General features: G+C 42.9%; 3 protein-coding genes and 1 non-coding gene across 11 annotated transcripts in view; 1 reads left to right on the forward strand and 3 right to left on the reverse strand.

Annotated features, from left to right (window-relative positions):
- LOC101933945 (cullin-associated NEDD8-dissociated protein 1-like) overlaps positions 1-4254 on the forward strand; it is a 35033-nt gene extending 30779 nt beyond the window's left edge. For 4 of the 5 annotated variants that reach the window (XR_006174330.2, XM_042849875.2, XM_065550861.1 and 1 more), the window contains 2 exons: positions 1203-1310; positions 2678-4254. Coding sequence is in view for 4 of the 5 variants with exons in the window: in XM_042849875.2 (XP_042705809.2) it covers positions 1203-1310; positions 2678-2905 (336 nt within the window). In the remaining variant the exon portion in view is untranslated. The remainder of the gene's footprint in view (positions 1-1202; positions 1311-2677) is intronic. The other variant, XM_042849873.2, reaches the window with a different exon arrangement.
- Positions 4255-5386: 1132 nt separating this feature from the next.
- Positions 5387-10186, reverse strand: RPL32 (ribosomal protein L32). Of its 2 annotated transcripts, XM_024105002.3 has the most exons (5): positions 9893-9991; positions 9086-9195; positions 8385-8485; positions 7903-8084; positions 5387-5568 (listed from the first exon to the last, which is right to left on the reverse strand). In XM_024105002.3, the coding sequence occupies exons 3-5, from the start codon at positions 8478-8480 to the stop codon at positions 5439-5441; spliced, it is 408 nt and encodes a 135-aa protein (XP_023960770.1). In that variant the 5' UTR covers positions 8481-8485; positions 9086-9195; positions 9893-9991; the 3' UTR covers positions 5387-5438. The 2 variants fall into 2 exon arrangements, with proteins under 2 accessions (XP_023960770.1, XP_005288525.1); XM_005288468.3 differs by lacking the exon at positions 9086-9195 and having other exon boundaries at positions 9893-10186.
- On the reverse strand, positions 8552-8691 carry LOC112059491 (small nucleolar RNA SNORA7). The gene has a single exon (XR_002888805.1). It is a non-coding gene; the product is annotated as a small nucleolar RNA SNORA7 (small nucleolar RNA).
- Positions 10187-11818: 1632 nt separating the features above from the next.
- Positions 11819-25169, reverse strand: EFCAB12 (EF-hand calcium binding domain 12). Of its 3 annotated transcripts, XM_065550862.1 has the most exons (11): positions 24968-25169; positions 24106-24188; positions 23342-23867; positions 22125-22319; positions 20780-20942; positions 18616-18845; positions 17108-17321; positions 16372-16537; positions 15031-15126; positions 13894-14133; positions 11819-12074 (listed from the first exon to the last, which is right to left on the reverse strand). In XM_065550862.1, exons 3-11 carry the CDS (start codon positions 23852-23854, stop codon positions 11990-11992), a joined length of 1902 nt encoding a protein of 633 aa, XP_065406934.1. In that variant the 5' UTR covers positions 23855-23867; positions 24106-24188; positions 24968-25169; the 3' UTR covers positions 11819-11989. The 3 variants fall into 3 exon arrangements, with proteins under 3 accessions (XP_065406934.1, XP_065406936.1, XP_065406935.1); XM_065550864.1 differs by lacking the exon at positions 11819-12074 and having other exon boundaries at positions 12335-14133; positions 24113-24188; positions 24968-25165; XM_065550863.1 differs by lacking the exon at positions 11819-12074 and having other exon boundaries at positions 12335-14133; positions 23342-23947; positions 24968-25157.
- Positions 25170-26959: the final 1790 nt, after the last annotated feature.

Raw genomic sequence — 26959 nt, forward strand, 5'->3', positions numbered from 1 at the left:
TCACCGGTGTGACCCGCTGCTGAAATACCATGTTCTGTTTTGGTGCCCACGATTCAAGAAGGATGCTGAAAAATTGGACAGGGTTCAGAGAACCCTGGGTTATTTATTTATTTTTATTTAGAGAGAGCCATGAGAATGATTAAAAGATTAGAAAATCTGCCTATAGTGATACAGACTCAAGGAGTTCAATCTATTTAGTTTAACAAAGAGAGGGTTAATGGGTGACTTGATTACAGTCTATAAGTACCTACATGGGGAACAAATATTTGATAATGGGCTCTTCGATCTACAAGAGAAAGGTATCATGAGATCCAGTGGCTGAAAGTTGAAGCTAGACAAATTCAGACTGGAAATAAGGCATAAATTTTTAACAATGAGAGTAACTATTGGAACAGTTTACCAAGGGTTGTGGTGGATTCTCTCACTGACCATTTTAAATCAGAATTGTATGTTTTTGTCTAAAAGAGACATGTTAGGAATTATTCTGGGGAAGTTCCGTGGCCTAGGCTATATAGGAGGTCGGAGTAGATGATCACAGTGGTCCCTTCTGGCTTTGAAATCTATGAATTTTGTGTGGATGCAATTGCACTAGAATAAATTGTTCATACTGGTACAGCTTATTAGAAATAAGCTATGCTTATGTAAATACTTGTGTATTGGTTCAGCTCTGTCCACATTAGTTTTACTATATGAACTTCTGAACAGTTTTCAATCCTTCTATTATTCTTTTAGGGTTGGTCCACACTCAATTTACTGTCACTGGCATCTCTTACAGGCAAAGCTTGTAAGAGTACTATCTTTTCCCTCTGGCCCCCTTCAAATTTGACTTCTGCTGAGGGCCAGATCCTGTAGTACTCAGTGGGGCAAAACACCCACTGACGTCAAAAGATTTTGCATGAGAGAAGGCTTAAGGGCTGCAGGATTTGGCCTCTGTTTTTAAATACTCAGAAGGGTCCTGTGTATTCTATAATGCTTTGGAATTTGATGCATGCTTATTTTCTAGAATCTAAACCTTTCTTTTGTCTAAAAGACATACCCTTTATGAGTGCAAAGAAAACCATCCGACAGAGAACAATGCAATGTGATGCAGTGATTTGTCTGAAATTGTTGCAATAGAGGGTATGGGGACTTGATAGAAGGGTTCTGCGTTCGAGGGGGATCTGAGAGTATTTTAAATCAGTCTTTTTTAAAAAATCCTCTAGATGTTGACTTTCATCATGCTGGCTCGACTCTCCACACTGTGTCCTAATGCAGTTCTACAAAGGCTAGAGCGATTGATTGAACCCCTGCGGGCAACCTGCTCTACTAAGGTAAGATTAAATGAAAGCTTCAGTTGAGTGTCTGCGATTTTGGAAAAAAAGTCAGTACTATGCTTCTGTGTGCAATAGAGATTTTCCAAGATCCGGAAAGTCTACAAGCACCACTGCTTTGGTACTGCAGTCTGCGTCTTAATCCCTGGTAAAAGCAAGAATTTCACATTTGTAATAAAACAAAAATTAAATGTTTCTGAAAGGTATGGGGCCTTAGACCATTTGTCAGAACTTGCTGAAAATGAGCCAATTTGGGGCCTACAATATCTAAAATATTTGTTATGGAATGGAATTTTTGTCAAGTTCTTAAAAACTAGACCTTTGCAGAAAATATTTAAAGTAATAAATGGTACTGTGGTCTTGAGGTTAAACTCAACCTACTTAAATCAGTTTGCTTATTTCCGTACTTGCAGTAAATAGCACTCAAGATCATTTGAGTTTTGAGACTTCAATTGTGGTTCTGCTCTGAAAAAATGACTATAAAAATAATGTTGTGATGTTCCATGTTTATGGGCTTTGAAATATTTCTATATCAGACTTGCTCAATTACTAAATAAAAGGATGGGTTTTCAAACTGCCATCCCTGCAAAGTCAGCGTGCATGTTCCAACCAGTGACAGATATTCTACAATAGGAACTAAAACAGCTCTGTTGATGTGCAAGCCACAATAGAATCCAGCTCCCTCTCCCATAGCTGTGTTAACTTTGCAGGTGTAAAAAAAACTAATACAAAGCAAATTTATTTTCAGGAAAGTATTCAGCATGCTTATAGCAGGGTAATGTTTAGTTGCCATTTTTACCTAATTATAGACTTTATGGTGAAGAGACATTAAAACCAAGCAGTGAAAAAGTAACCACAGCTGCTAGATGTCATGTAATAGTATTAACTTCACATATAGGTGGAGCAATTATAATTGAGGTCATGAATACCTAGTCACCGTGGCTGTCAATAGGAAATTTAGTTTTGTTGATTAGTTTGGTCAGGTGTATTGTACTGTACCTAGAATTTATTATTTTAGATGTGTAACTTAAACTGATGTATCGATGTAGCACTTGCTAATGGAGATGTGTGTAGGTATCAAGGCAGAAATAGCCTTTTGTGAATACATGTACATAATTTAGCTTGTTCATAATCATCTTAATGATGAAGTACGACTACTGTGGGATTTTCAACAATGCTCAGTGTCTGTTTAATTCTGCTCTCTGAATCAGTTAAGTCCATGTGGATTGCTTTTGGAAAAAAAAAAAATCACCAAATTCCTCTCCAGTTAGACAATATCCCACCTCTCTGACTCCCTCCCACTTCGACTGTGCATATGTTCATCCTTTTCCAGATCCCCTTTAAGGGCAGTGTTTTACATTTTTTAGGTAAAAGCTGGTTCAGTGAAACAGGAATTTGAAAAGCAGGATGAACTGAAACGGTCAGCAATGAGGGCGGTAGCTGCTCTACTAACCATCCCTGAAGTAGAGAAAAGTCCAGTGATGGCTGAATTTTCTTCTCAAATCAGAGCCAATCCTGAAATGGCTTCACTCTATGAAAGCATTCAGAAGGATTCAGCTTCATTACCTACCACAGAATCAATGGACATGAATTAAAGTCCTCTGTATCCTTCCCCTATTACCCTCCTCCCCCCACAACACGTAAGTGAAATAGATGCTGCATAGGCAGGTAGAAGACGGTCTCAAAGCTAGCCTCAGCTTAAAAAAAAGCTTATGCTGTTTAAGAAAATGATCGCTAGTTCAGCTATGTGAGTCAGACTTCTGATTAAATAAGTTGGCAATAAGACTAAGGTTACAAGGGCTGTGTGCTGCAGAGGGAGTGAAAAACAAGTATATTAAATTATTCAGCATGTTATTAAAGGGCTTAAGTGAGGCCATCTGAATTTACTCTTACAATTCAATACTGAAAAATAGAAATTGTCTCTTGGAAGTTCCCACCTTTGTAGCATTTCTTGCACTGCCATTTTGAATAAGGACAGTAGTTTAAAGGCAACTGAGTTTTCATTTTTGCCATTATACATGCATTTCTATCCAAAATAATTTGTCTGCAGAAGGCCTATCCTTTTCACTAGACTACACTAAAATTAAGAGCAAATGTCCTGAAACTCAGAACCAGTTAAGTGGCAGTACCCCAGCTGTTTTCAAAATTAAGACATCCCACACTAAGATATTAGCTAATGTTTACTATAAACTGCACTTGAGCAGAATTTCTTTCAAGCTCTACTGGTTTTCAGTGTAGCTAAATTCACAATTTTATTGATATTCTAGTAATTTTTATAACAGCAAAAGGCAAAGCTCACTTGATTTTTCATTCTCAAGAAGTTTGACCGTACAAAGTAACTAAAAATCAAGTGTCTTCCAAAATAGAATGGCATGTTTTAAATTATGATTTTAATCTTTCCCAAAAAGTATTTCTTTAATCTTTTTATATATGCAGCAGTCTTTTCCTGTATTAAGTTGCCAGCAGTGTTCCACTGGGTAACTATAGACTCTTGGTTGTGACTGTCAGATACCAAAGCATCGATGTATTCTAAACTGTAGTCATTAGAACTAAAGAAATACAGCTGTAGAAGAGACCTGCCTTCAGTATTCTGGTATCAAATATCTAGTAAAATAGTATAAGGCAACTACTAAGTTGCATGAATGTAAATTAGCTCTTTTGCACACCATGCAAGAACTTGTCAATAGTTGTCTTGCTCAAATCCTGCCCTCCACAGGGAAAATTCTGTAACAAGAATGACAGATGGAATAATGGTAAACCAGAGAATGAAGCCATAACAATTACAAATCCATGTCTGCAAGCTTTCATTTCAGGTTGTTTCCTGTTTTTGACTGAGTGGTTAGTGTGAAACATTTTAACAGTCCTATTTATAGTGCAAAGTGAGAGACCTTTCCATTTGGTGTGAGTGGCATCCTAGGAAAATAAAGATGTATTTTTGAAGCTGTATCTGCTCTAATATTTAATAGAAGTAAAACACATTTGGTTAACCACAGCATTTCAGCTATGCCGCTCCTAGTCCGTCCCTTAAACTACTTTAGGGAGATATACTCGTGACGTTTCAGAAGACCATTAATTTTTTTAAATTCTTTTTCTATTAATTCTCCCACCATTGCATTCCATATGCTATGCTCCAATACTGCAAGGTGCAGGTTTCCAATTCCACAGTTATAGCACACAATCTTTCCTTTCTCTAAAGCATTAGGTATTAACTACTACCAGAGAATAAGCAACAGAGGGTCCTGTGGCACCTTTAAGACTAACATAAGTATTGGGAGCATAAGCTTTGCTCCCAATACTTCTGTTAGTCTTAAAGGTGCCACAGGACCCTCTGTTGCTTTTTACAGATTCAGACTAACACAGCTACCCCTCGGTTACTTGCTACCAGAGAATAGTACCCGTTAACTAATGCAAGTCATCTCTACACAGTATTGAGTTGCAGCACCACTGAATTAAAAAAAAAAAAAAAAAAAAACCCACACACCCCCCACGCTTATCTACAAGAACTTGCTAAAATAGTGGGCAAATGTCCCCATCAGGAAGATTTATACTAGTCTTAACCATACAGCATGGTGTACTACTATACTTCCTGGAATATTAGTGTTCCTTAACAGAAGTAGCAGTGGAGCAATTCAAGGGGTGCTGTACTCCCATTCCCCTTTCAGCTTCCTATGGTGAGTCTTTAAATTCAAACATGCTATATATAGTTCCCCTACACTGCAACAGGAAGTGAACAGGCAGCTTAGAAATGCTCTAGACAAAGTGTAACAGCATTCACTGTAGTAGCCCCATTAGAGGCCTCCTTTTGAATTCAATAAGCTTTTTACACTTATGCATGAAATAAGGACCTTAAGACTTACAGTAGGAAAATGAAAGCTAATTCAGTACCAGTGCAATTTCACACCATTGCAAAGTGCAGTTCCTTCCCTCCACCTTTAAGAGCAGCACAGAAGGAAAACTGAGGCACTCAGTCTGCCTTTAGTCTCACTTTTTCACTAATATTTCATAGGGAGATGAAATCTTCATTGAGGTCTGGTCTGATGAAGACTTAATACAACCATTCAACACGTACCATCACATTGTGGCTTTTTTGTATTTTATTAGTTACAGTTACACAGAGGAGGAGACCATTTATTCGTTTTCCTCGCTGCGCAGTCTGGCATTTGGATTGGTGATCTTGATTGCAAGCTGAGCTGCTCGTTCCACGATTACCTTGCGGTTCTTGGAGGAAACGTTGTGAGCAATCTCTGCACAATAAGACCTATTAAAATATTAATATGGATAAAGAATCAGTATTTCAGCAGCATAAGGCAGGCCAGGATTCAATTCACAGCCTAGGGGGGGAAGTCTCCCCCTTTTAAGCAGCACAGGAATGGAAATATTGAGCTCAGTGTGCATGCATTGTGTAGGGAAAGAACAAGCAAGCAGCTCTAATAAAGTATTTTTGAAAGAAAGTTAAAATTAAATATTTGAAGAATCAAATATAGTATTAGCTGGTGTCTGATGAGAATTCATAATTTAAGCAGTTACTCCTCTGCAACACTCTTCTGGACTATTTATAACTAGGACTAAATAGGCTTAAGTTTGAATGTAAACATTAAATCTAAATTCTGAACACACCATGTTAGTTGAAAGATGAGTAGGTTTTAATCTGGTATTTTAGCAAAATCTACAAAAAAGTTTAACAGCCCAAATATTCCACTTGCACTTCATTTCCTTTCTCCATTTCTCATCTGCCCACTGCTGTAGAAGATTAACTCTTGCAGTAGGACAGTGTGTCAGATCACAAAATATTAGTACCAGCTTCCTGCTCCAAAGTAGCAACACACTCCCCTACCCTGCTACTGAACTGTCTACTATTCTCTTCTTCAAATGCAAACTGCATTTTCCTCTCCTGACCCCACTTCTCTGCATTATTTCTAACATCCTCGGATTGAGTTACTGCTGGAATAAGGCAGCGCAGATCCAATGAAAACAGCCAGGTTGCATCCACTCATGTCAGTAGTGACTCAAGCCCTACCACTGATAGTTTCCTTGTGGGGCTCAGTTTAGTTACAGCAAAACGTAACACGTAGTTAGAAAATGCAATTCAAAATATAACAGGGACCAAATATGTTTCCTGCAATACACAAGTCATCAGATGCATTTACAAGGATAAAAGGTTACTGTTTAAAGAATTAAGTGTCATTTTATAAAGCCTCTATTAGTTACTACATATGACTATGAACTTTTGCTTGTACAATTTAGCAAATACGGTATTAAGAAAAATGCAATCTTAAAACACATTATTCCTAAATCATTACTGTGTTTCCACCTTGTCCTTATAGCACCTAAATGTCAAGTTGATGAAAGCAAATCCATCTGCCTAGTACTATTTTCTAGGATGCTGCTGCAGCAGTTTGTAGACGTGGAGGTATTCAGCACATTGTCAAATCAGACCCTGAATTTAGTGTGATATTAAGATCAATCATGATACTTAAGTTAAAGAGAGGTTGTGGAATCCCCATCAGTGGAGGTTTTAAAAATCAGATTACACAAACCAGTCAGGAAAGGCCTAGTTATACTTGGTCCTGCTCAACATTAGAGTTAAGGAGGACTACATGACATGACTTCTCCAGGGCCCTTGCGCCCTACATTTTTATGGTTCTATAATGTAGTTACTCAGGAAGCCTGTATCACAAGAATAAGATCTACAAAAACCTATACAAAGCAAAGTTTAGGGTTTGTTTAATCAAAGTTCAAAATTATTTCTATCCTTTGAATGTTTGATCATAAAATGATCTGATCATAAAGGCTGAACAGGACAATGCACTGTACTTAAATAGAATGGTTAATTCTGTTCTTTTAAGCCAGGTGTTCTTAAGCTCTCTCCACCTTGGACCCCAAAACTCAAATACAACCTTGTTTTTTACCTCAATTCCCAAAATCCTTTATGGTCACATCTCACAGTCTTTTGTTGTTCCTAAAAAAACCATGGTATTACAGGAACAGCAAGAAACCATGGCTTGGTTTTGAGTTGGAGGGTACAGGCTGGTCAGCAAGTTGATATTGCGGAGAGATAGGAATGCTGTACAAGGGTGGCTAGAGCAGTTGCAGGCTAGGGCTAGTTTCAGTTCATCCCCTCCCACATTCTGCTCCAGGAAGGTTCCACTTAAGAGATGTCAAGAAGTTGAATACTTTGACAAGCAGGACTGCATGTTCATCCTCTTATGCATGTCAGTAGTGTCCAAAGGCCTAGAAACATGACTGAGGCCCCAATGAGCTAAGGCCCTGAATAATGGCATGGTACTTCCTGGGCGCAAAGCATGGTATAGATGGGCAAGAAGAGGGAGCAGCTCCAGCGACAGGCAAAGGCAGGAGAAAAAGAACAGAGCACCTTGGGCTTAAAATCTAGCAGATTCTAACCATTTCACTGGATCTCTCCCTTCCCTTGAAACTTGCCCTGCACTCCTGCCCCCCATCCCACCCCCTGAGAACCTTGATTTTGATCACAAAATTACATCAGAACTGAAGTGTAAACCTGCATCACAGAATACCAGGGTTAGTTTAAGACAAACATTTTGAATGAGTTTTAAAGAGATCTTTCCCAACTTACTTGTTACTCATCAGCAGCACCTCAAGTTCTTTGACATTGTGGACCAGAAACTTTTTGAATCCTGTGGGCAGCATGTGTTTCGTCTTTCTATTGCTACCATAACCAATGTTGGGCATCAAGATTTGGCCCTTGAACCTCCTGCGAGCTCTGTTATCGATACCTCTTGGTTTACGCCAGTTGCGCTACAGAAATGCAAGGAAGTTTTAAGAATACAATTGCACAATCATGAAGAATAAATCCAAAGATTCAGGGTGGACGTGATCTTTTTCAAACAAACATTTCTCACATCCTACAACATTACAAGCACATCTGCAAGGAACCTCTACCATGGTGTTATTACAGAAAATCCACATTTCTGATTCTCGATAATTAAAGGTACTTTTTATGTTTGACCTCATCATAGCAACTAAATATAGTCACTTCTGAGGCTTTAAGATTTAGACACTTTTCCAATTTTTTTTTTCCTCCAGTGGGATGCGTACCTTGATCTTGACATAGCGATCTGATTGATGGCGGATGAACTTCTTGGTTCTCTTCTTGACGATCTTAGGTTTCACCAGGGGTCTGAGGGCAGGCATGGTGTCTATGATAGATAAAACACGGATAAGAAAGACCACAGAACAAGATGGCAATAAGTCATCTCACTCAAACCTGTAGCAGATTGCCTTCCATTAACTAACCACTTCCAAAGCTAGTAATGGAATGGGTATTCCTCTGCAGTAGTTCTCCCTCCTGCTTCCGAAGCTGGAAGAGTACTGTAAGCTCTCCAGATGCGGTCCTGGGGAGGTCCCATTTTGCCCACACGAGTCAAAGTTATTTGGGAATAAAATGTCTTTGCAAGTAGTATCATAGAACTTGCACAAGACGTTTTTAGAAGCTTAATTCCCAAATGATCCCACCCATCCTCCCAGTTCTGTGGCTGTTGATAGACTCCTTCCAGTTTGTGCCCAAACAGCAGAGTCTAAAAAGCCATCCTTGCAACATGTACTATTTTCCATTCCATAGAAACTAGAAAAGTAAATATAATCTTGCCCCCCCCCCCCCATACCAGCTAGATCTCTCCAGTATCGCCTCAGCAGATGCTATTTCAGTTTGAGTTGTGTGTCCATTAAAGAACGTTTCGGTTTCCCCTGTGCAATGCAATAACTCCCTCTAGCATTAACCCTCAAGGCCTTTCCCTTACCTACAGCAAGGCTCCCACTTCCACTGGCCAACACAGTGGCTTATGCAACCATTTTAAATTGGGATTTCCAGTGCGATCTTGGTTGACTAGAGGTGAACGATGCTCAGATACTAGGATGTTCAGCATAGTAGTATAAAGAGATTAGATAGTGACGTCCGCGTGATCACTCGTGTGAGTAAATTACCACTCAGTAGGAGGAGGGCATTTTGGGGGGATCCTAGTAGGTTTCCTCCGATCACGCTCCCCTCCTCCCCCCAAGCAGGCCTCTTGCCACTGGGTTTCCAGGCGCACAGCCGAGGCGACACTGGAGCCCCTGCAGGGGTGGAGGACGATGCCCCGTTTCCCCAAGCTGCAGCCCCAGCGCCCCCAGCATTCGGAGACGGGACCCGCGCCCCCCTCCCCTGGCAGCCCGAGCGGGGGGGGGGGGGGGGGGGAGGAGAAAGCTCCAGTCACCCAGCGCTGGGGGCCAGGGGTCTCCTGCTCTGCCCCCTGCTTTCCCAGGGCTGGCGAATGAATCCACCCCTTCAGTCGGGGAGCCCAGAACTCGCCCCTCCTGGAGCGGCCCACCACATCCCCAAGCTCGCCTAACCCCCCTTCCCTGCATCCCGCTCCCGAATCCGGCTCGGCCGCCAGGCAACCCCCCGGCTCCGCGGCCTGGGCTCCGCCGCCACAATAACCCCCCCCGCCGGGAAATACCCCGGAGCGCTGAAGTAGGGAGCCGCCAACGGGCCTTGGGAGACGGTAGGCCCGGGCTAGCGGGTCCCCGGGCACCGATGGCGACAGATTCCCGACCGGCGAGGCACTTACCAGTTCCTAATGGCGGCCACCCTGAGAGGCAGCGCCGCTGAAAGAGAGAGAACGGGCGAGCGCGCGGGCTGATGAGGTAACGCCTGAAGGTCCTGGCAGGCCAGATCCCTGATCAGGACCCAGAAAGGGGGACTCTGAACCAGCCTCCTAACCCTAGTAACTACGATGGTTAGATGAAGACCAGAGAGTATTTATTTAAGAGAATAACAGATGTTAAAATAACTCGTAGTTTTTCTACAATAATAGCAACTATAATCTGCCAGGACCTATCTCCAAGCAACTTCCGCTAATGGCATAGGCAACAGCCAGAGGAGCGAGAATGAAGCTACTTCCGCCAGTACTGATACCACTAACTGCGGGCCATCTAGTGGCAGGTTTCGGATACTGCAGTGTTGATGCCACATGGCACCCAAGGGCAGATTACTACGTTTTTGGCTGTATTAATTTATTTACTTTTTTCATTTTATTAACATGTTTTTTTCCTGCGTCTTCACGGGAGATTGTCAGGTAACAAAGCTTCAAATATTAATTGTTGGTTGCATAAAATGTTGCTTTACGAAATCAATATTTTTATAATAATGTAATATTAATAAATATACCTATATAAACTCTTTACAATGTATTTTCTATTAATATTAAGGATTTTTCTTAATTTTTAGGGACGTTTCCAGATAAAATATTTCTTAAATGTCTGTTTCTTGCTAGTGTTGACAACTTTTGCTGTTTTTATCACAGGACACAAACTGTTGGTGTTTTTTCTCAAAGCTCATCTTTTAGGCAATGTTTAATTTTCTGCGTTTCACTTAGGTTTCAGTCCTCCTGCAACTGGATCCAGTTGGCTCATGTAATTGTAGGGTGACCAAACAGTAAATGTGAAAAATCGGGACAGGGGGTGGGGGGTAATAGGAGCCTGTATAAGAAAAAGACCCAAAAATCGGGACTGTCCCTATAAAATCGGGACATCTGGTCACCCTATGTAATTAGTGATATTAGAAACGACCTGGCACTTATCACGAGACTAGCTCTTTGCCCTGAGGATTTAACCAAATCTAGGTACAGTGCATTCTGTGTCCCTGCATTGCCCTTGCAATTCTAGTTTTTGAAATGTATCCCTTAGTTCCCTGCTTAGAAGTAGGCTTGGGAGAATTTGACAGTCACCATAGGATACCACGAAAGGAATAAATTGGTATTTTTCTAAGAATTTTACTTTAGGGTGAGGTTACCTTATATGACTGGGATTAAGTCCACATGGCTATATAAGGTTGTTTGCTGCCTCTCTTATAGGATGCACCTGGGAGGTCCAGGTACCTACCCCAATAGGGCTGAACCATAAAATGAAATGAGTCAATGGATTCTAAGCAGGGACTCAAGTGGGGCTCTGTTGAGTGGATGTACTTTTAGAGAACGTTGGGACTAGAATGTTTTTAAAGCTTTCAATGGTATATCAAGTCTTTGGGAACATATTTTATCTGTTTATACCTTTTCCTTCAGAATCCCATTTATACCCTTGCTAAGCTTGTTTGAGGAGCCTATCATATTTTTGTAAGATCCTATCTCTATCCTCCTGTAGGGATATCCTAGTTCTAGAATCCAGTCTTGCAAGTACCTATGTAACTGTTTTAACTTTAAACTCCTGAGTAGACCCTGGAAGTTAATAGGACTACTTGTGTGCTTTTCGGCTCTCTATGAGCTAAGATCAAGTGTCAGTAGTCTCTTGGCCTATCCAAGGCCGTGATCAAGTGTCTTGATGTTTTTGGTATTTTAGCCTTGAGATGAAAACCTTGTCTTTGCTTCTGGGACCTTGAAGTGAAAAAATTCTTTAAGTATCTGGATAAAGGGGGCCCTAATTATGGCTTTAAGCTCTGTGTGGAGCAGGGGTTATTAGAGGAGCACAGACAGAGAACTTGTAAAGACTACCACACCAACCTGCTTGCAGCTGTATTTCAATAGTAGCAGATGATGCCTGCAAAGCACTCTAGGATCTCTTGGGATGTTATACTTTGTAATTTTCTGTTAAAATGGCAGCACACTGCTGGTCATTTGCTCCTGGTCCCACATCTCCCCAGTGATGCTGTTGATCATCAGTTAACGTTCCACTCAAGCCTGATCAGTATTAACACATGCTGGCACATTCTCTTGAATTTCACTTGGGTCGCTCAGCAATGAAGTAGGTGCATTCAACCTGCTGAGCAGACATCACCGTTAGAACTGTAAACTCTGAAAGTTTCCAATGTGACTAGTGATTTAACAATTTGAATAAACCCATTTATTGTTTCATATGTTCAAAGGCCAGAAGGGGCCATTGTGATCATCTACTCTGACCTCTTACCCAGCACAGGCCAGTGAACTTCCCCAAGATAATTCCTAGAGCAGATCTTTAAAAAATAAATAAATAAACCCATCGTGTACATTGTATTTTATGAATAAAGCCACAACTTAATGTAAAAAACAAACTTGATTTTTATTTTTTGAGACATTTTTGTAACTACACTTTTCTGATTGGCACCAGCTATTCACAGTACTGTGAGGTGCATAACATTCAGCGTTCTAAAGCTTTTCTATTTTCTAACTAGCCTGTTCATAAATATTTTCAAGGAAAGATCTTTATGCCTGGAACTGTCTGGTTCAATTGTATACAGCATAGCTAAATAACCATAATCCATGTTACTGAGAGATCTCCATAAATTCCATTTGATTGCTACCTGTGCTGTGTTTTGAAGAAAGAGAATACAGTTCAAAATGAATAGCTAAAACATGCATTCCGTATAGTATGAAAACTCTGTGTCAGAACCTGCTGTTGAAAAATGTTTTAAAATAAAATTCCCTTCTCTATGAGATTGGTCTTTTTTTTTTTTTTTTGCAGGGGAGGAGAAAGGTACATTTATTTATTTATATCTATATTTATATTTAAATCTTTCATCAGCCTGTTAAATTAAATTGGGGTCACTATCCCCCCATCTCTGGCTGAGCAGGTGGCGGTTAAAGATCCCATCATGCTGCTCAAAGGGGCCGGGATAAGACCAGTGTCCCAACAACCAGTGTTCCTTCTCTCATAGTCTAGTGTCCCCGAGCTCTGTGAGAATTGGCAGGTTTCAAGTGTTGGTCCATCAAGACATTTTTATCATGGAAATCAAAATCCTTCTGAACAGGTACAGCGTGGGCAGCAGGAGAGCAAGTTTCCCCTCCCCTCCCACACCCATGTGCCTTGACCCTGACCTCTACGGGTGTGACAGGTTAGTTTAGTCGCCATCATGGTCCACTCACTCTTCCATCCCAAGGCTGCCAATAAGTGCGGCTAGTTGTGATGGCAGTTTTTGTGACTTGGATCTATCTGCTGGTGGAAACTAGACTGAGACTTGTCAAGTGCATTTTACATGGGTCACCAAAGAGCTGGATTCAAATCACAGGAACAGAGGAATTGTCAGATTCAATCAGATCTGAGTGTAATATCCTGTCTTGGACAGTGGCTACCACCAGACGCTCCAGTGGAAAGTGCAAGAAACTCTACAATAGGTGCATGTGGAATAATCTGACCCCCAAATTAGGTTTTATCCTGATCCTTAATAGTTAGTTTGGTTTTTGTCCTGAAATATGAGGTTAATATCTCTCCCAGAATTTTTATTAGCATTAACTATTATAAGTCTAGATATTCTTGTTATCTTTATGAATGCTCCATCCCTTTTTGAATCTTTCTAAATTCTTAGCCTCAACAATGTCTTATGGTGCTGAGTTCCACAGACTAATATTATCAGTTTTGAATTTGCCACCTTTCAATTTCATTGACTGTCCCCAGGTATTGTGTTATGAGTCACAAGGAACAGAAACTTGCCAATCTAGAAGTCAACTGCTCCGTCAAGACCCCCATAACTTTGGGAAGGCGTACTTTTATAGCTTTGATAGCTTTATTTTGCTTATGATGGTGGCCTAAGTCCATGGAGGTGACTGAGGGATCACAAAGTTTTCATTATGCATAGCATTACTGTCCCAGACAACATCAATACTTTTGAGTCTCAGTATTTCCATAGGTCACGTATCCCTGGTCACTGATTGGCCAGCTGCGGTGTGGGTTGTAGACACCAGGATAGACAGGTGGTGTTGGACGAACATAGCTGAACAGGGCATGCTCCTGACTAGGCTCTATCTGTGGGAGGTAAATACGCAGCTTGTCCAGAAGGTGACCTGGCCAGAAGTTATTGTCGTGAGACTTGTAGCTCAGATTAGACCACTTCGCATGCAGACGTCTGAAAAATATGAGTTAAATAATCAATAACATATTTATCTAATGCCTTTCACTTAAAGAAACCAAAATGCTCAATTAATTATATTCATTGTCCAGGGATTTCTTTAGCCATCACTGAAATGCAGCCAATTGTGGGGTGGAACGTGGCAGCTGTTTAACAGGAACATGGCAGAACAGCTCAGGATAGAAAGTGGCAGAGAGCCACATACTGAAATGAAACCACAGTCATGGGCGGCGGGTATCATAGGCTGGGGGAGGCTGTGCCTTCCCAAACAGCCTGGCATGGCCATGGCCGCGCTCCATCCTCAGCCCCCCTCCTGCAGTTCCCGGCGCTCTGCCCTGGCCTGGGTGGCCTGCCACGGGGACTCGGGGCAGCTGGCGCTGGGGCCACGCTGCCCGCCTAGCGCTCGGACCATGTCACCTGGCCGCCAGAGGCTGGGGGCGCTGCGGCCGTGCCGCCCAGCGCTCCAGGGCTGGGGCACTGCGTCTGGGCTGCCCAGTGACCCAGCGCTGGGGGTGCTCAGGGCTCCTGTGGGGAAGGGGGAAGGGAGAGGGGACTAGCCTTCCCCAATGGCCGGGTCACCGGCCACCCACGACCACAGTACAAATGCAGGCAAAATTATATTAAATTATATGTATTTATAACCCACCATATGGCCACCCATATTCTGGTACAAGTGTATCTACATATGAGGTTATACCAGTATACCTACTCTGTAAAACTATATCAGTATAACTGGTAAACTCTCCCATACTGACAAGGCTTCAGAACTCCAGTAGCTTCTGAATAAAGCTGTGTCTGACTGGTTGTTGGGGAAGAGTGTTCTTGAAGCCAACTTAGCCATTGGTTGCCTCTGCTTCGCTATTGTATATGGAGTAAACCATTCTCTGCACAGACCTTGTTAACTGTTCATAATCCTCAAATGACATCCAGCTGCCTCTGTATGCCTTCTGCTTTCCATGTAGTTGCCCCTTAATCCCTGTACCATGCATTCTAGCAGGGAAGATCAAACAGGAATCATTTCAAACTATGAATACACTTTTTGGTAGAGATCTCAACCAACAGACTGGAAGCTCATTGGGGAAAATTCCCTTATCTTTCTACATGTCTGTAAATTATCAGGTGTATCCATGGAGCTACATAAATAATAATGCAGTGGGGAAAGATGCTGAATAAGTAATTGTACATGTGCTAGATGTTCCGTTCAGGTTTTCACCATCATCATGGTACATAAGAATACTTAACATCTGTATAGCACTTGGAAAGTTCAAGGCACTGTACAGACATCAATGAAGCAATCCTCCCAATGCCCCATGAGGTAGGTGGGTAAGTAGCACTAGCCCCTTTGTACAGATGACAACACACGTTGACACCAGTGCAACAGTGTCAGTGGAACTGAGAGGAGAATCTGGGTCATTCACTGTCATGATCTTATCAGAGGCTGCCCCCGAATCTATTTCATCCCAATACAGATACACACCATATTGGATGCTGTATCATATCTCGCCAGAAGGACCAGCAAAATGGGGTTTGGGCAAAGAGAAATGAATCACAAGATGGCAGCAGGAACGTTTCCACTCATTGGATCTGATTCCTCTCTTACTTACATCCACGTAAATAGTTGACTTCAGTGGAATTACTCTGAGTTACACTGTTGTCAAGCCAGTGACAGTAACAGGCGAATTGGGCATACTGTGTGTGACTTTCCCTTGTGTCTCATGGACACTGGATCACAGGGCCAGCAAGGGAAACTGTATGCTCCATACCTAAAGCAAACATGGTCATCTGCTATAGGGTACACATGCCCTGGAAGAGACACTTGAGCTAGTGAAGGAAAATTCCCACACCCCACCAAAATCAACAACTTTTGCCTCCTTGTCTAAAAAAAAAAAGCCCGAAGCTGCCTACTGATGTTATACCAGCATCCTTTTTAATTATTATTAATAAACTAAGACTGGGGCATCATTGTGTTAGCATTTGACATACACCAAGTCTCTGCCGCAAAGATCTTGCACTCTAAATAGACAAAGGGCAAGAAGAGAAACAAAGGAACAGAAAAGTGAAGTGATTTGCTCAAGGTCACACAGCAGATCAGTGGCAGAAATTGGAAAAGACCCTGGTCTCCTGATTTCCAGTCCAGTGTTTCAGCCACTAGGCCATGCTGCTGCTTGGAGATAAGTCACTATAGGTTTATAACCCACTAAGTGGTCCACTACAGTAGAAACTCTTTGAACAAACCCATTTTTGGCGTTCCTTTTTAATGCATTTCTTAATCCTTGTCTGCTTAAAAGCAGTCGTCTTTGGTGGTGACTCCCATCCATTGTTGTATAGGGACCCCCCGGCTGTCTGATCTTCCGCACATATGCTCCTTCTTTTATTATTTTGTCTCCTGGGTACAGCAGGGCTGTCAGCAAAGAATGCAATAAAAACAAAGCAGTAATAATAACTATATGGCACATGACCTGCTAAACATTTTGAATGGATTATGAGTTCAGTGAAGTGAGGGACTAACAGAAATGGTTTGAGTCTGGCGTAGTGCAGGCAGACCCTGTGCAAGCTTAATCTACAGAGCTCTCCCAGTGCTCTTCAATCCTGACCTGCAGCACTCCTGCTATTCCAGTCCTGCCAGTCCATCTCTTGTCTTCACCTGCAGTATCTCTTGCTAGGCTGAGCTGGAATCTCCTAACACCGCTCTACCCTAGGAGCCTCACTGAAGCACCGCTTGCTATTCCAATCCTTCCTTAGCGCTCTCAACATATTTTAATCCTAACCAGCAGCATCCACTGCTAGACCAATCCTGTTGCTATACACGGAACTGCCAATACACCTCATTCTTCACCCATCTACGTTAGCGTCTGTTTCCCACCCATAGGAAACCCTAAAATAAGAGCCACGCATTTGGGCTGGAGGGCAAAGCTTAGCCTGAATTGTTCTGAGGTAGCACATTTACAGCAAGCCCGAGGTTTTGCTTTACCTTTTTCCAGGACCTTTTCGGTAAGCGGAATGTTATATTCTTTGCATAATTTGAGACACTGCAGATAGACCATGTAGCAGGTCCTTCGATGCTGATCAATTATTTCCCCCATTTCACTCTCCATTGTAGATGGCAAGCAATGTTCATCAATGGCCTTGTTTCCAGATCTCACCAGTCGACAGCGTTCCATCCATTGTATTGGATTGACCTTGGCCTGCAAGTAAAGGGCAGGTCCCCATTAGAGTAGCTGGATAGAACATTTTCATGGCCAAAGGGCTAAATGAATCCCTGGTGTAATTCCACTCACCTCAGTGAAGTTACGCCAGGGATGACTGTGGCTCAGAAGGCACTGTTTGTGTGTACAAATGGAATTCTGTGCATGCAAAATGGGTAACTGTGTTTTCATGAGCACAGGCACTGGTTTGTGAATGAAATCCATCTTGTGTAGAGGGCCAGTACAAGGCCCAGGCACACTCATATCCCACATAAGCCACATTTCGAGTGGTGCATTAGTTGTCTACACAGCAGTGAATTGCACAAGAATTTGCACTAGAAAACACTGTAGTTGTATTTTTCAGAGTTCTTTTGAAAAAAATGAGCCTTATAGTTTTGTTCCCCTTGCTCTTGGCATGTCTTTAGCATTAATTTCCATTACAATGTGTGCCCAGGAGATTCATCAAACCCTGGGAGGTGAGATTGTTAGTTTCAGAAGATACAAATAGCTGGGCCAATGCATCCTGATTTTTTTTTTTAAGAACCTCTCCCATCAGTGGTGCTACCTAATGGTTAGAGCACACAGTGGTGGGAGAGAGAACTCCTGAGTTCTATTCCCAACTCTGCTACTGACCCATTGTGAGTCCTGCTGCGGGATATATAGAAAAGACAGGACAAAGTGCTTGCAGATATCCCATAGGGATTAATCCTGTTTTGATGAGCAGATGGAGTAGAAAAGATGACCTTGATGGACTTTCCATTCTGGGGTATGTAAATCACTTATATTTAGCTGTGCCTCTATTCACCCCTCTGTAAGGAAGGGAATAAAATACCTATACCTCAGAGTGCTGGAGGCAAAATTAATTGTTTATAAAGGGAGAGCGTCAGATAGAAGGTGTCAAGTATCAGGGGGTAGCCGTGTTAGTCTGTATCTACAAAAACAACAAGGAGTCTGGTGGCACCTTAAAGACTAACAGATTTATTTGGGCATAAGATTTCATGGGTAAAAACCTTTCGTGGGGCATCCGAAGAAGTGAGGTTTTTACCCACGAAAGCTTATGCCCAAATAAATCTGTTCGTCTTTAAGGTGCCACCAGACTCCTTGTTGTTTTTTTAGATAGAAGGTGCTATATACAGAAGGGCAAAAGATTACTAATCAATAATCACATTAAAAGCCCTTGTTTTGGTTTGTTTTTTTCTAAACTGCTATTTCATCCTCAATCTGTCAGACACATGGGAAGGCCTGAAATGCAAAGCATAAGTAAATGAATAATTTCTCTGTAGATATGCAGTACCTTCTCCCATCGTTTCCTATCTCTGCATCTCTTCCCAATCTCCTCCATTTCCTCATAGGTTAGAGGTCTGTGATCCGGTTCGGTGTGGATAGGAGGAACTTCTAACAGTGTTAACTTTGTTCCAGGTTCACTAGGAGCTAGTGGCTGTGTCTCTTTGGTTTTGCCAGCAGCAGATGCTGGACGACTAACAGTTTTAGAAATAGCTTTTCGGGTGTGAAATCGGGGACATGCTGTAGAATCACAAGAAACAAAGACATTATCTTAGCATGTAGCAGAAAATAAACTTCTGACCTGATCAGAACTCATGAAAGAATGAACAACGGGCTTTGCTTTCTGTGCAAATTTTGAGTTAGCAACAGGCTTAGACCGGAGCTCTGGATCCAGATTTGTAGCCAGACCCGCATTTTACAGCTTAACCCACCTCTAGTTTGAAATGATTCCTTAAAGCGTTTTATTGAAAAGTCTTGAAAGTAACTAAAGAGTTCCTGGGTTTATGTTGACCCTCCTCCCTCCATCCCCTTTACTAATGATAACACTCGATTCACAGAGCTTTACAAAAGAAGATGTGTCTGAAACCTATCCACATTTTATACATCGGGAAACTGAGATACAGAGAGGCAGACTGACTTTTACAAGTAAATCTCTGCCAGGGCCAAAATCCAGATCCCCTGATTCCCCATCTCGCCGCTGGACTATGGTACCTTCCACCTTTATTTGAGAGAGAATTTGTTTGAATTAGGTAACGTTGATCATACAGCAGTGTTTCCCAAAGTGCCCGTTGCAAGGAGGACTAGATGGGGGCAGAGGGAGTGGAGAGTCCAGAACTAGTTTAGGGGGTGGGGGAGGAGCAGACAGTGGCAAGAGCTCTTCATTATTCTCCAGACGCTGACTTGCAACTCTGTTTGAAAAAAAGGAAGTCTCTCGCTGTTATGGTTTCACCATCAAAATGTGACCCGAACATAACCAAGGCAGTGGTGTCTGCCTGAAGTAGCAGGGGGCTTGAAACAATAGCTTAGCTGCATGAGCTGCTTGTTCGGGTCAGTGGCTGCTCGCTCAGAAGCCAAGGATGATGCTTTAAACGTCAACATCGTTAACCATTTCAAAGGCCGTAAGAAAAGAGAGGGAGGATCATATTATGAGGACTTAAAATAAGGGGAGCCCCTTAATGACACACGGCAGAGTTGGAGAGTGGTGTGGTGTCTGATTTCATTTTCCTGAATGGAAGCTCAACTTGGAAGTGCTTGGCAAATGCTGCCTTCTGTCACATTCCTTCAGAATCAGACCTTTGTTTCCCAGCAACCGTGATAGAGAGAGGCCCGAACTGGGGGAGAACTAAATTGTAACCCTCCAAATAAGTGTGTGTAGGAAACATCTGAGCACAGGACTTGTTGTGGGGCACCCTGAGTTCTATTCCCAGCTCCAACACTGACTCACCATTGGGCCTTGGGCAAGTCACTTAACCTCTCTGTGCCTCAGTTTACTCAGCTATACAATACAAATAATGATGCTTACCCCAGTGGGATATTTGTCTTTAATCCTAATACTTTAATAATACTGTGGCCTTCTCTAGTGTCTTTCCTCTGAGGCTCTCAAAGCATTTCAGAAATATCAATTAATTGCTCTGAGGAATAAGTTAATGTTTGCAGGGTATTTTGAAGCTGTAAAGTGATACGTATTTCTCAGCACTTCTAGGCATTTCTCCTTTCACCTCTTGACTGGTGAGACTGTAGCATAAGGTAACACGTGTACACAAACAAGCTTTCACGTAGAGATGAGCCAAGGAAGTTGGGTTTTGCAAAACCAGGGGTGGCTTGAATCTTGGGTCCATTCTATCCAAAATCCCAGAGTTTGAGTGGAAGGGCATTTGTGTCAAAGGTTCTAGTTTTCAGCCATCTGGCTGGAGGGGGCCAAGAATGTTAACCAAATTCTGGAAAGGATATTAAATTTAGGGTTTAAGCAAATCTCTATTAATGACCAGGATGAGACCTAATCTGGGGGCAGATTATCCCACATCTGCTACTGTGGGCATCTTACTCTTCATGTGAAGCATCTGCTGCTGCCCATTGTCGGAGACAGGATGTTGTACTAAATGGACCCAGTGTGGCGATTCCCATGCTCCTAAGAATGAAGAATAATTTTCCTACCGCGAGTTCCTTTTTCTTACCTGTTTTTCTCTCCCCAGGTTGTTTCGTCTGATCTCTCATTGTATCCAGCCATATATTTTGACATTCAACCAGATCGTCACTGGTTATAAAATTCCCACGTTTTGAAGAAGTAAGGAAGATGATCACATCTTCCAGGTCATTGTCACTGATAGGGACTTTGGCCTTTAAAAAGAAAAAAATTCAAATGTGATCATAATAAGATTGAAGGCTGCCATAAAGCCCTTGGGACCAGTTCTGAAGCTGCTGCATGTGCACTACTACCATGGTATTGAAAGATGGTGTAGCCTGCTGGCTGGAGAATCACAGAATCATAGAACTGTAGGGCTGAAGGGATCTCGAGAAATTATCAAGTCCCACTCCCTGTGCTGTGGCAGGACCTTATAAACCTAGACCATCCCTGACTTTCCAGTGATAGGATTCTACAACCTCTCTTGAACCTTATTCCAGATATGAACTATTCTTAAAGTTAGAATTTTTTCTCTAATATCAAACCTGAATCTCCCTTGCTGCAGATTAAGCCCATTACCTCTGGGAATTAAGACCCATGGATTCTACTCCCAGCTTTCCCACTGAGAGGCTGGGTGGCCTTGGACAAGTCACTTTGCATCTTTGGCCTTCAGTTTCAACATCTGTCAAATGAGTATTGTTACTAGACATATTAGAGTAACATCTAATGGCACCAACTGAGATCAAGGCTGTGTTGTGGTAGGCACTGTACACATAAATTGTAAATGACAGTCCACAGACAAAGGGTGGTAGGAGAAATTGAGGTACAAAGAGGTGAAGTGACTTACTCAAGTCACACAGCAGGCCCGCAAGACAGCCAGGAATAGAACTTAGGTGTCTGGAGTCCAGTCCAGCACCCTCCCCACTGGACCACATTGCTTCTCCATTCACACACCCCTACCTCACAGCTTGGGTTGTGAGGCTAATTAATGGTCTGTAAAGCATCTTGAGCTCCCTCAGACTGAAGGAACCTATATTATCACTGTTATGGAAACCAACAGCAGATCTGCACATAGGGCAGAATCCGAATTGGCCTGTGAGTTTCTTTTGGACAATGTGGCTGTGGGTTTCGTCCTCAGCTGGGATTCACTCTATCTCTTGGGTCATCTAAATATGCAGCTAAATTCTCTTTCCCTTCTCCCTACAGATTTTCACAGGTTGTGGAGTAAAATCTCTGAAGATTAATTCCCCATAGATCATTTCTAAAATCAGTGTAACCAGGGGGAGAGGAGGACCCATTGTTGTGAGATCAGCCTTTCTCGTTGGCTTCAGGGGAGTTACACCGACAGAACTAGGGCAGAATTTCAGCCTTATATTCTTAACCTGTTTTCTGCATACCCCCTTGATAACTTTAATGAAGTCTGATCTCATGAACTGCTTCTTGTCCTTATCCGCCTTCCTGAATAAATCCACCATCTTGAGCTTTTGTTTGTGCAGAAGGTTATGCAGGGTGATGAGGGACTGGGGATAGGGAGCGTTGATAATGGGGATGACTCTTCTTCGAGGAGGCAGGTCGTGCTTTGGCAGCAGGTTCTGGAAGAGATTGAAGAATAATCATGAGATCAGTTTCATCCTAATGAGAAATTCAATCAGGACATAGAAGTGTGAAGAGTGTAAAGTGATGGAGGATCAGCTGGTATAAATGGGTACAGCTCCATTGACATTAATGGAGTTATACTGATTTACACCAGTAAAAGACCTGGCCCTGGCATGTTCCATACCCCTCAAGATGACCTTATTTTGGATTCAGTCTTTCCTCACCCTGACCAGAGGCCATATAATACCCTCTGCCTCCATGGTCAGCGGGAACTGGAGTCCAGGAGGCTTTTCCTGGAGACCCACAAGATGGAAGTGCTGCCTCTGCAGTACCGTTCCACATTTACCCCTGTCCCCAACACTGCCCAAGTCACTCCATGAGGATTATGCATAGTGCAGGCAGTGCTGATGGAAGAGGTAGGGACTGGATGGGAGGGCCAGCAATAGACAGTTTTGAACTTCCTGGATGCCCAGAGGTTGTATTGGGGAGGAATTCAGCAGCACCAACCTGCAGGGTCTTTCACCACAGGGTTTTCACTATAATTGCTGCAAAAGCTGCATTGCCAGGGCCCAGCATCAGGGGAGCAGGGAGTTAGTACACAGAGGAACTTCAGATGGACCCTGTGCCCTGTCAGCCTGCAGCTTTAAGGGATGGAATGTTCAGCTAATTCCAGGAAAGTGCAGCTGCTGCCCCAAAAGGTAGAATTTCAGAGAAACTCCTCCAATGCAGCCTGGCTGAATTACCTCTTCCTATGCAGAAGTAACCAGTCTCCAGGGGAACAATCTGAATAGGCTGGTTGTATAATTATCTCACTTTCTGTAATTTTACTGATGAGAATCTGCAAGGATACGTGACGGATACTAGCACCCATAGAAAGAGAACTTACCTGACTGCCCTCCAATCTCCCTCTGTTTAGCTACAGTTGTTAAATTCAAATGATCAGTGTAATAGTGAGGTGTGACTTCCAGGTGCGGCAGTGCAGTAATTCAAAGGGCAGAGGAATGAGGCATACACTTACTTCAAGATTTCTGGTCGCAGCTAACTGCCTTTCAGCCTTCCTCATTGCTCTGCAGTTTTGTAAGTTTTCCAGGACTCTATCTTCTTGCTCACTGGTGCAAAGTTTTTGACTTAGCCATTTTTCAACATCCACAAGGCTATCCAGTTGAGACCGGAGCTTTCTCCTTTCCGTTATCCAAGCTTCCAGCTTTGGTAGATCATCTCCTGCCTCTGAAGGTTCTTCTGGAGTGTGGGGACAGCTTTCTACCTCAGGGGTCACTTGCCAGGCAGCAGCTTCCTCCTTTTCATCGATGGCAGTGGTCTGAATGGGTTTTGAACCATCAGAAGCTGGTCTTACCATTGGAGGCGCGATAATAATGCGACGTCTGGATTTGGGTGGCCCAAATTTACTTGGTTTCACTTTAAAGAAAAACTTTGGATACAAATCTCTGAGTTTGTATTGTTTAAAACAGTGCTGTAAGACCAGTTCCGGCTTGACGCTGGTAGTGTCTTTGAGCAAATCTTCCCCAGTCATGGTGTCCCCTTAACTAAAACCAGATAAATTGTTTCAAAATTCAGTGTGTCAAACCCAATGGTGTTAATTTTGCTTCGAAATATTTGTGGGATCCTTAAAAAAATGACAATGAGCTGAAATCAGATATGACCTTCCAAAGCTAAGATGAAATAATGCATGATACAATAAAAAGGAACCTAGATGGACACTACTGTGCAGACAGTGCAGACCTCCTTTATAATAAAATATAAGAAATTAATCGTGACATTTACATTTCACCTTTCAGAGCACTGGACAGGGACTCAGGAGACGTGGGTTCAATTCCTGGCTCTGCCACTGACTTGCTGGATGACACCTGTAAAATGGGGATAATGATACTGAACTACTTGTAAAGCAACTTTGAGATCTATGAATGAAAAGTGCAATGTGAAAGCTTCGTATTATAACTATTTCATCACAAGAGTGGTTGAGGAGGAGTGTCAATATGAAGTTAGAAATGGGCTGGTCTTGTATTATTTGATAGTTTTGGTCCAGTAAAAGACAGTAAAAAACACAATAATTCATCACACAACAGGCTCCTGAACTCTGGGATCTCTCTAGTCCTCATTTGTGTTTATTAGTATTCACAAAGTATACGGCATGACATCACAACCCTGCAAGAGGCTCAGATTATCATGCTAATTTTCTAGTGCTTCATATTGCTTTAGAGCAGGTGTAAGTGGTAGCATCCGTTTTATTTGATATGTATGCACGCGTTTCCTGCAGCCATCAGCAAAACGAAATTTGCTTCATTTTATAAAATATTTAGCCGCTACCTCAAGAACCAGCCCAGCCAGTTCCGTGTTCCTGATGCCAAGCTGACAACCTCAAGATGATGCTGGTATTTTTTAAAACGCTTGACTGGAGAGCAGGCATTACTATGCTGAGGCTGGAGTGAGTGACAGCTGCTAAGGTCCCTGCTGTAGCCATCAGACCCAACGTCTCAAGCTAAACTGTCTCAGCAGAGTCAAGCCAGAGTGGACCGGTTCTTAGCGAGAAGGGGCTGCTAATGGGCGTGGCGCTGGCACCTTTCCTTCCCATGCAGCTGCAAAACAGCGGAGACTTCCAGGCTGCCAGGCCAGAGTCCTGCCCTACCTGGCGGCTCCCGGAACAGGCTGGCCAAGTCTGCACCCAGCTCTACCGCGCCGGCCCGTGGGCAGGGAGCGAGGGAAGGCGCCGTTCGCAGGGGGGGCCCACAAGGTAGCTGCGGCTGCCCCCCTCAGGGGCACGGGACGGGAGGCAGGAGCAGGCACCCGCCCCGGCTTCTCTCACTTGCATTGTCGCTGGTGCAGAGCCTGGGAAGTGTTGCAGTTTGGAGACCATAGCAACGGCCCCGCGTCCTGGCTCCTGATTGGCCGAGGAGGGATCGGGCTGGATGTTGTGTGGGCGACAAGTCACACACTTGCTGGTCGGCCACGCGTCCATCTCCCCTGCCCCTGAGCTGGCCGGGAGCAGCCAGTGCCCGGGGCAGGGCACACAGGGACTCCGCTGGCTGGGAACCCTCAGTTTAGCCCCCCCATGGCCATGGTGAAGGGACCCCTGCCTGTGGCATCCCGATTGCTGTGAGGCCTCAGGTTCTACACTCCCTGTCTGCATGTAGGTGTTTGTGTCTGTGCCTTGTTTATAATGACCGAGGAGCACATAGTCAAAGGCTTTTCCCAGCAGAGGGCTTTGGCATTGTATTAATATCTATAATGCATAGCTTCTCCGCCAAGCCCCCATGGCAGCCAAAGAGGAGGGGGCAGTCCCTGCCGTTGCAAACAGTTGTTTTCACTTCATGCTGTACTCTTCTAGCGCAGGGGAAAAACAAATCTCCAGAACATGTTAATTTAATGACCAAGTCTGAATGGGTGATTCATTCATTGCCTGGGTGAGGCCTCTCAACTGATGCTAAATCTGCTAACTTTATGGACCAAATACCTACTATAATGTTATTGTATGTATTGCTGGGCTCTGTTAGTCAGGTTTTTAAGGTCCCCATCTCCAGAACATTTGGGCACCAGAATCCCTTTGAATAGAAAAGTATAAGGTCCCCACATTTTTCATATTATATTCTTCTTAAAATATCCCCCACTTAAATAGTAATCCTGCTTTTCTTGACATTGTACCTTCATGTAATATGAAGGTACAAGCACTCAGATATTGCAAAAACTACTCAATAAAACAATTACCAAGTATGCCACAGATGTGGAAGTCTGGAGAGGTGGTTAAAGCAGGGGACCAGGAGTGAGGAAAAAGAGGATTCCATTCTGTTGTACATTAAGGAGTCATGCTGTGGCCTTGGGTAAATCATTAAGGGCTTGATTTTCTGATGCGCTGAGCATCTCAACTCCCACTGAAGTCAGTGGGAGCTGCATGTGCCCAGCACCTTTGAAAGTCAGAACATTAACCTCTCTTCATCTCATTCTTTCCATCTGTAAAATGGGTGAAAATACACACCCAGTTTGAGATGCATAGATTAAAGCTGCACTGTACGTATAGTTCATTAGGTGCTTCACAGGGTGAAGGCATTATGGATTAGATTCAAATGCAGAGCTTCAACCCGGTCCTTGCCCCAACCTTTACATGTTGTTTACATGCTTTTGTAATTACAGATGCATCTTTAGGACCTGTTTGACTCCTTTAAATATGGCAAATATGAATTGAAAAACAAGGATTTTACAGCAGTTCAGGTGTTAAAAAAAAATCTTATTGAAAAATAAGGCTCATTAACCAATATCCCACTAGGTTGGGCCCCACTGAAGTCTTGTTCTGGACCTGATTTTGTGAAGTGTTTGACTTCAGCGGGAGTTAATTAGTGTTCCGATTTCTGCAGCATCAGGCTCACAGTATGCTAAAAGAAAGGTGCTACCTGGATGGTAGCAAGAAATGCTGAAAACTAGTCAAGAGAGTTAATCGCTAGTGAGCAGTAAAAACAAAACAATTATCAAAGGAAGAGTAGTTAGCAGGGCTGTAAGAATGCACAGGTGTCAAAGTCCTGCTCAGCATGAATACAAACCGGTAATAGTCACAAGTCAGCTGCAGGAAGCTCTTTAAAAGTTAGCAAGTTAGGGTCTGATCTGGCAAACATAACACCAAGCCTAGTGC

The sequence above is a fragment of the Chrysemys picta genome, chromosome 7 (assembly GCF_011386835.1).
Source record: "Chrysemys picta bellii isolate R12L10 chromosome 7, ASM1138683v2, whole genome shotgun sequence".
NCBI classification, from domain to species: Eukaryota; Metazoa; Chordata; order Testudines; family Emydidae; genus Chrysemys; species Chrysemys picta.

What these genes read in the sequence shown, in the direction of transcription:
- RPL32 (XM_005288468.3), bottom strand. Translation starts at nt 8,480, where the DNA reads ATGCCTGCCCTCAGACCCCTGGTGAAACCTAAGATCGTCAAGAAGAGA. An exon ending in ATCGCTATGTCAAGATCAAG is followed by an intron (nt 8,085 to 8,384) that starts GTACGCATCCCA and finishes GCATTTCTGTAG; the next exon opens with CGCAACTGGCGTAAACCAAG. An exon ending in GTGCTGCTGATGAGTAACAA is followed by an intron (nt 5,569 to 7,902) that starts GTAAGTTGGGAA and finishes ATATTTTAATAG; the next exon opens with GTCTTATTGTGCAGAGATTG.
- EFCAB12 (XM_065550862.1), bottom strand. Translation starts at nt 23,854, where the DNA reads ATGACTGGGGAAGATTTGCTCAAAGACACTACCAGCGTCAAGCCGGAA. An exon ending in CGAAAAGGTCCTGGAAAAAG is followed by an intron (nt 16,538 to 17,107) that starts GTAAAGCAAAAC and finishes CTTTGCTGACAG; the next exon opens with CCCTGCTGTACCCAGGAGAC. An exon ending in GGAAATACTGAGACTCAAAA is followed by an intron (nt 12,075 to 13,893) that starts GTATTGATGTTG and finishes TCTGCTCAGCAG; the next exon opens with GTTGAATGCACCTACTTCAT.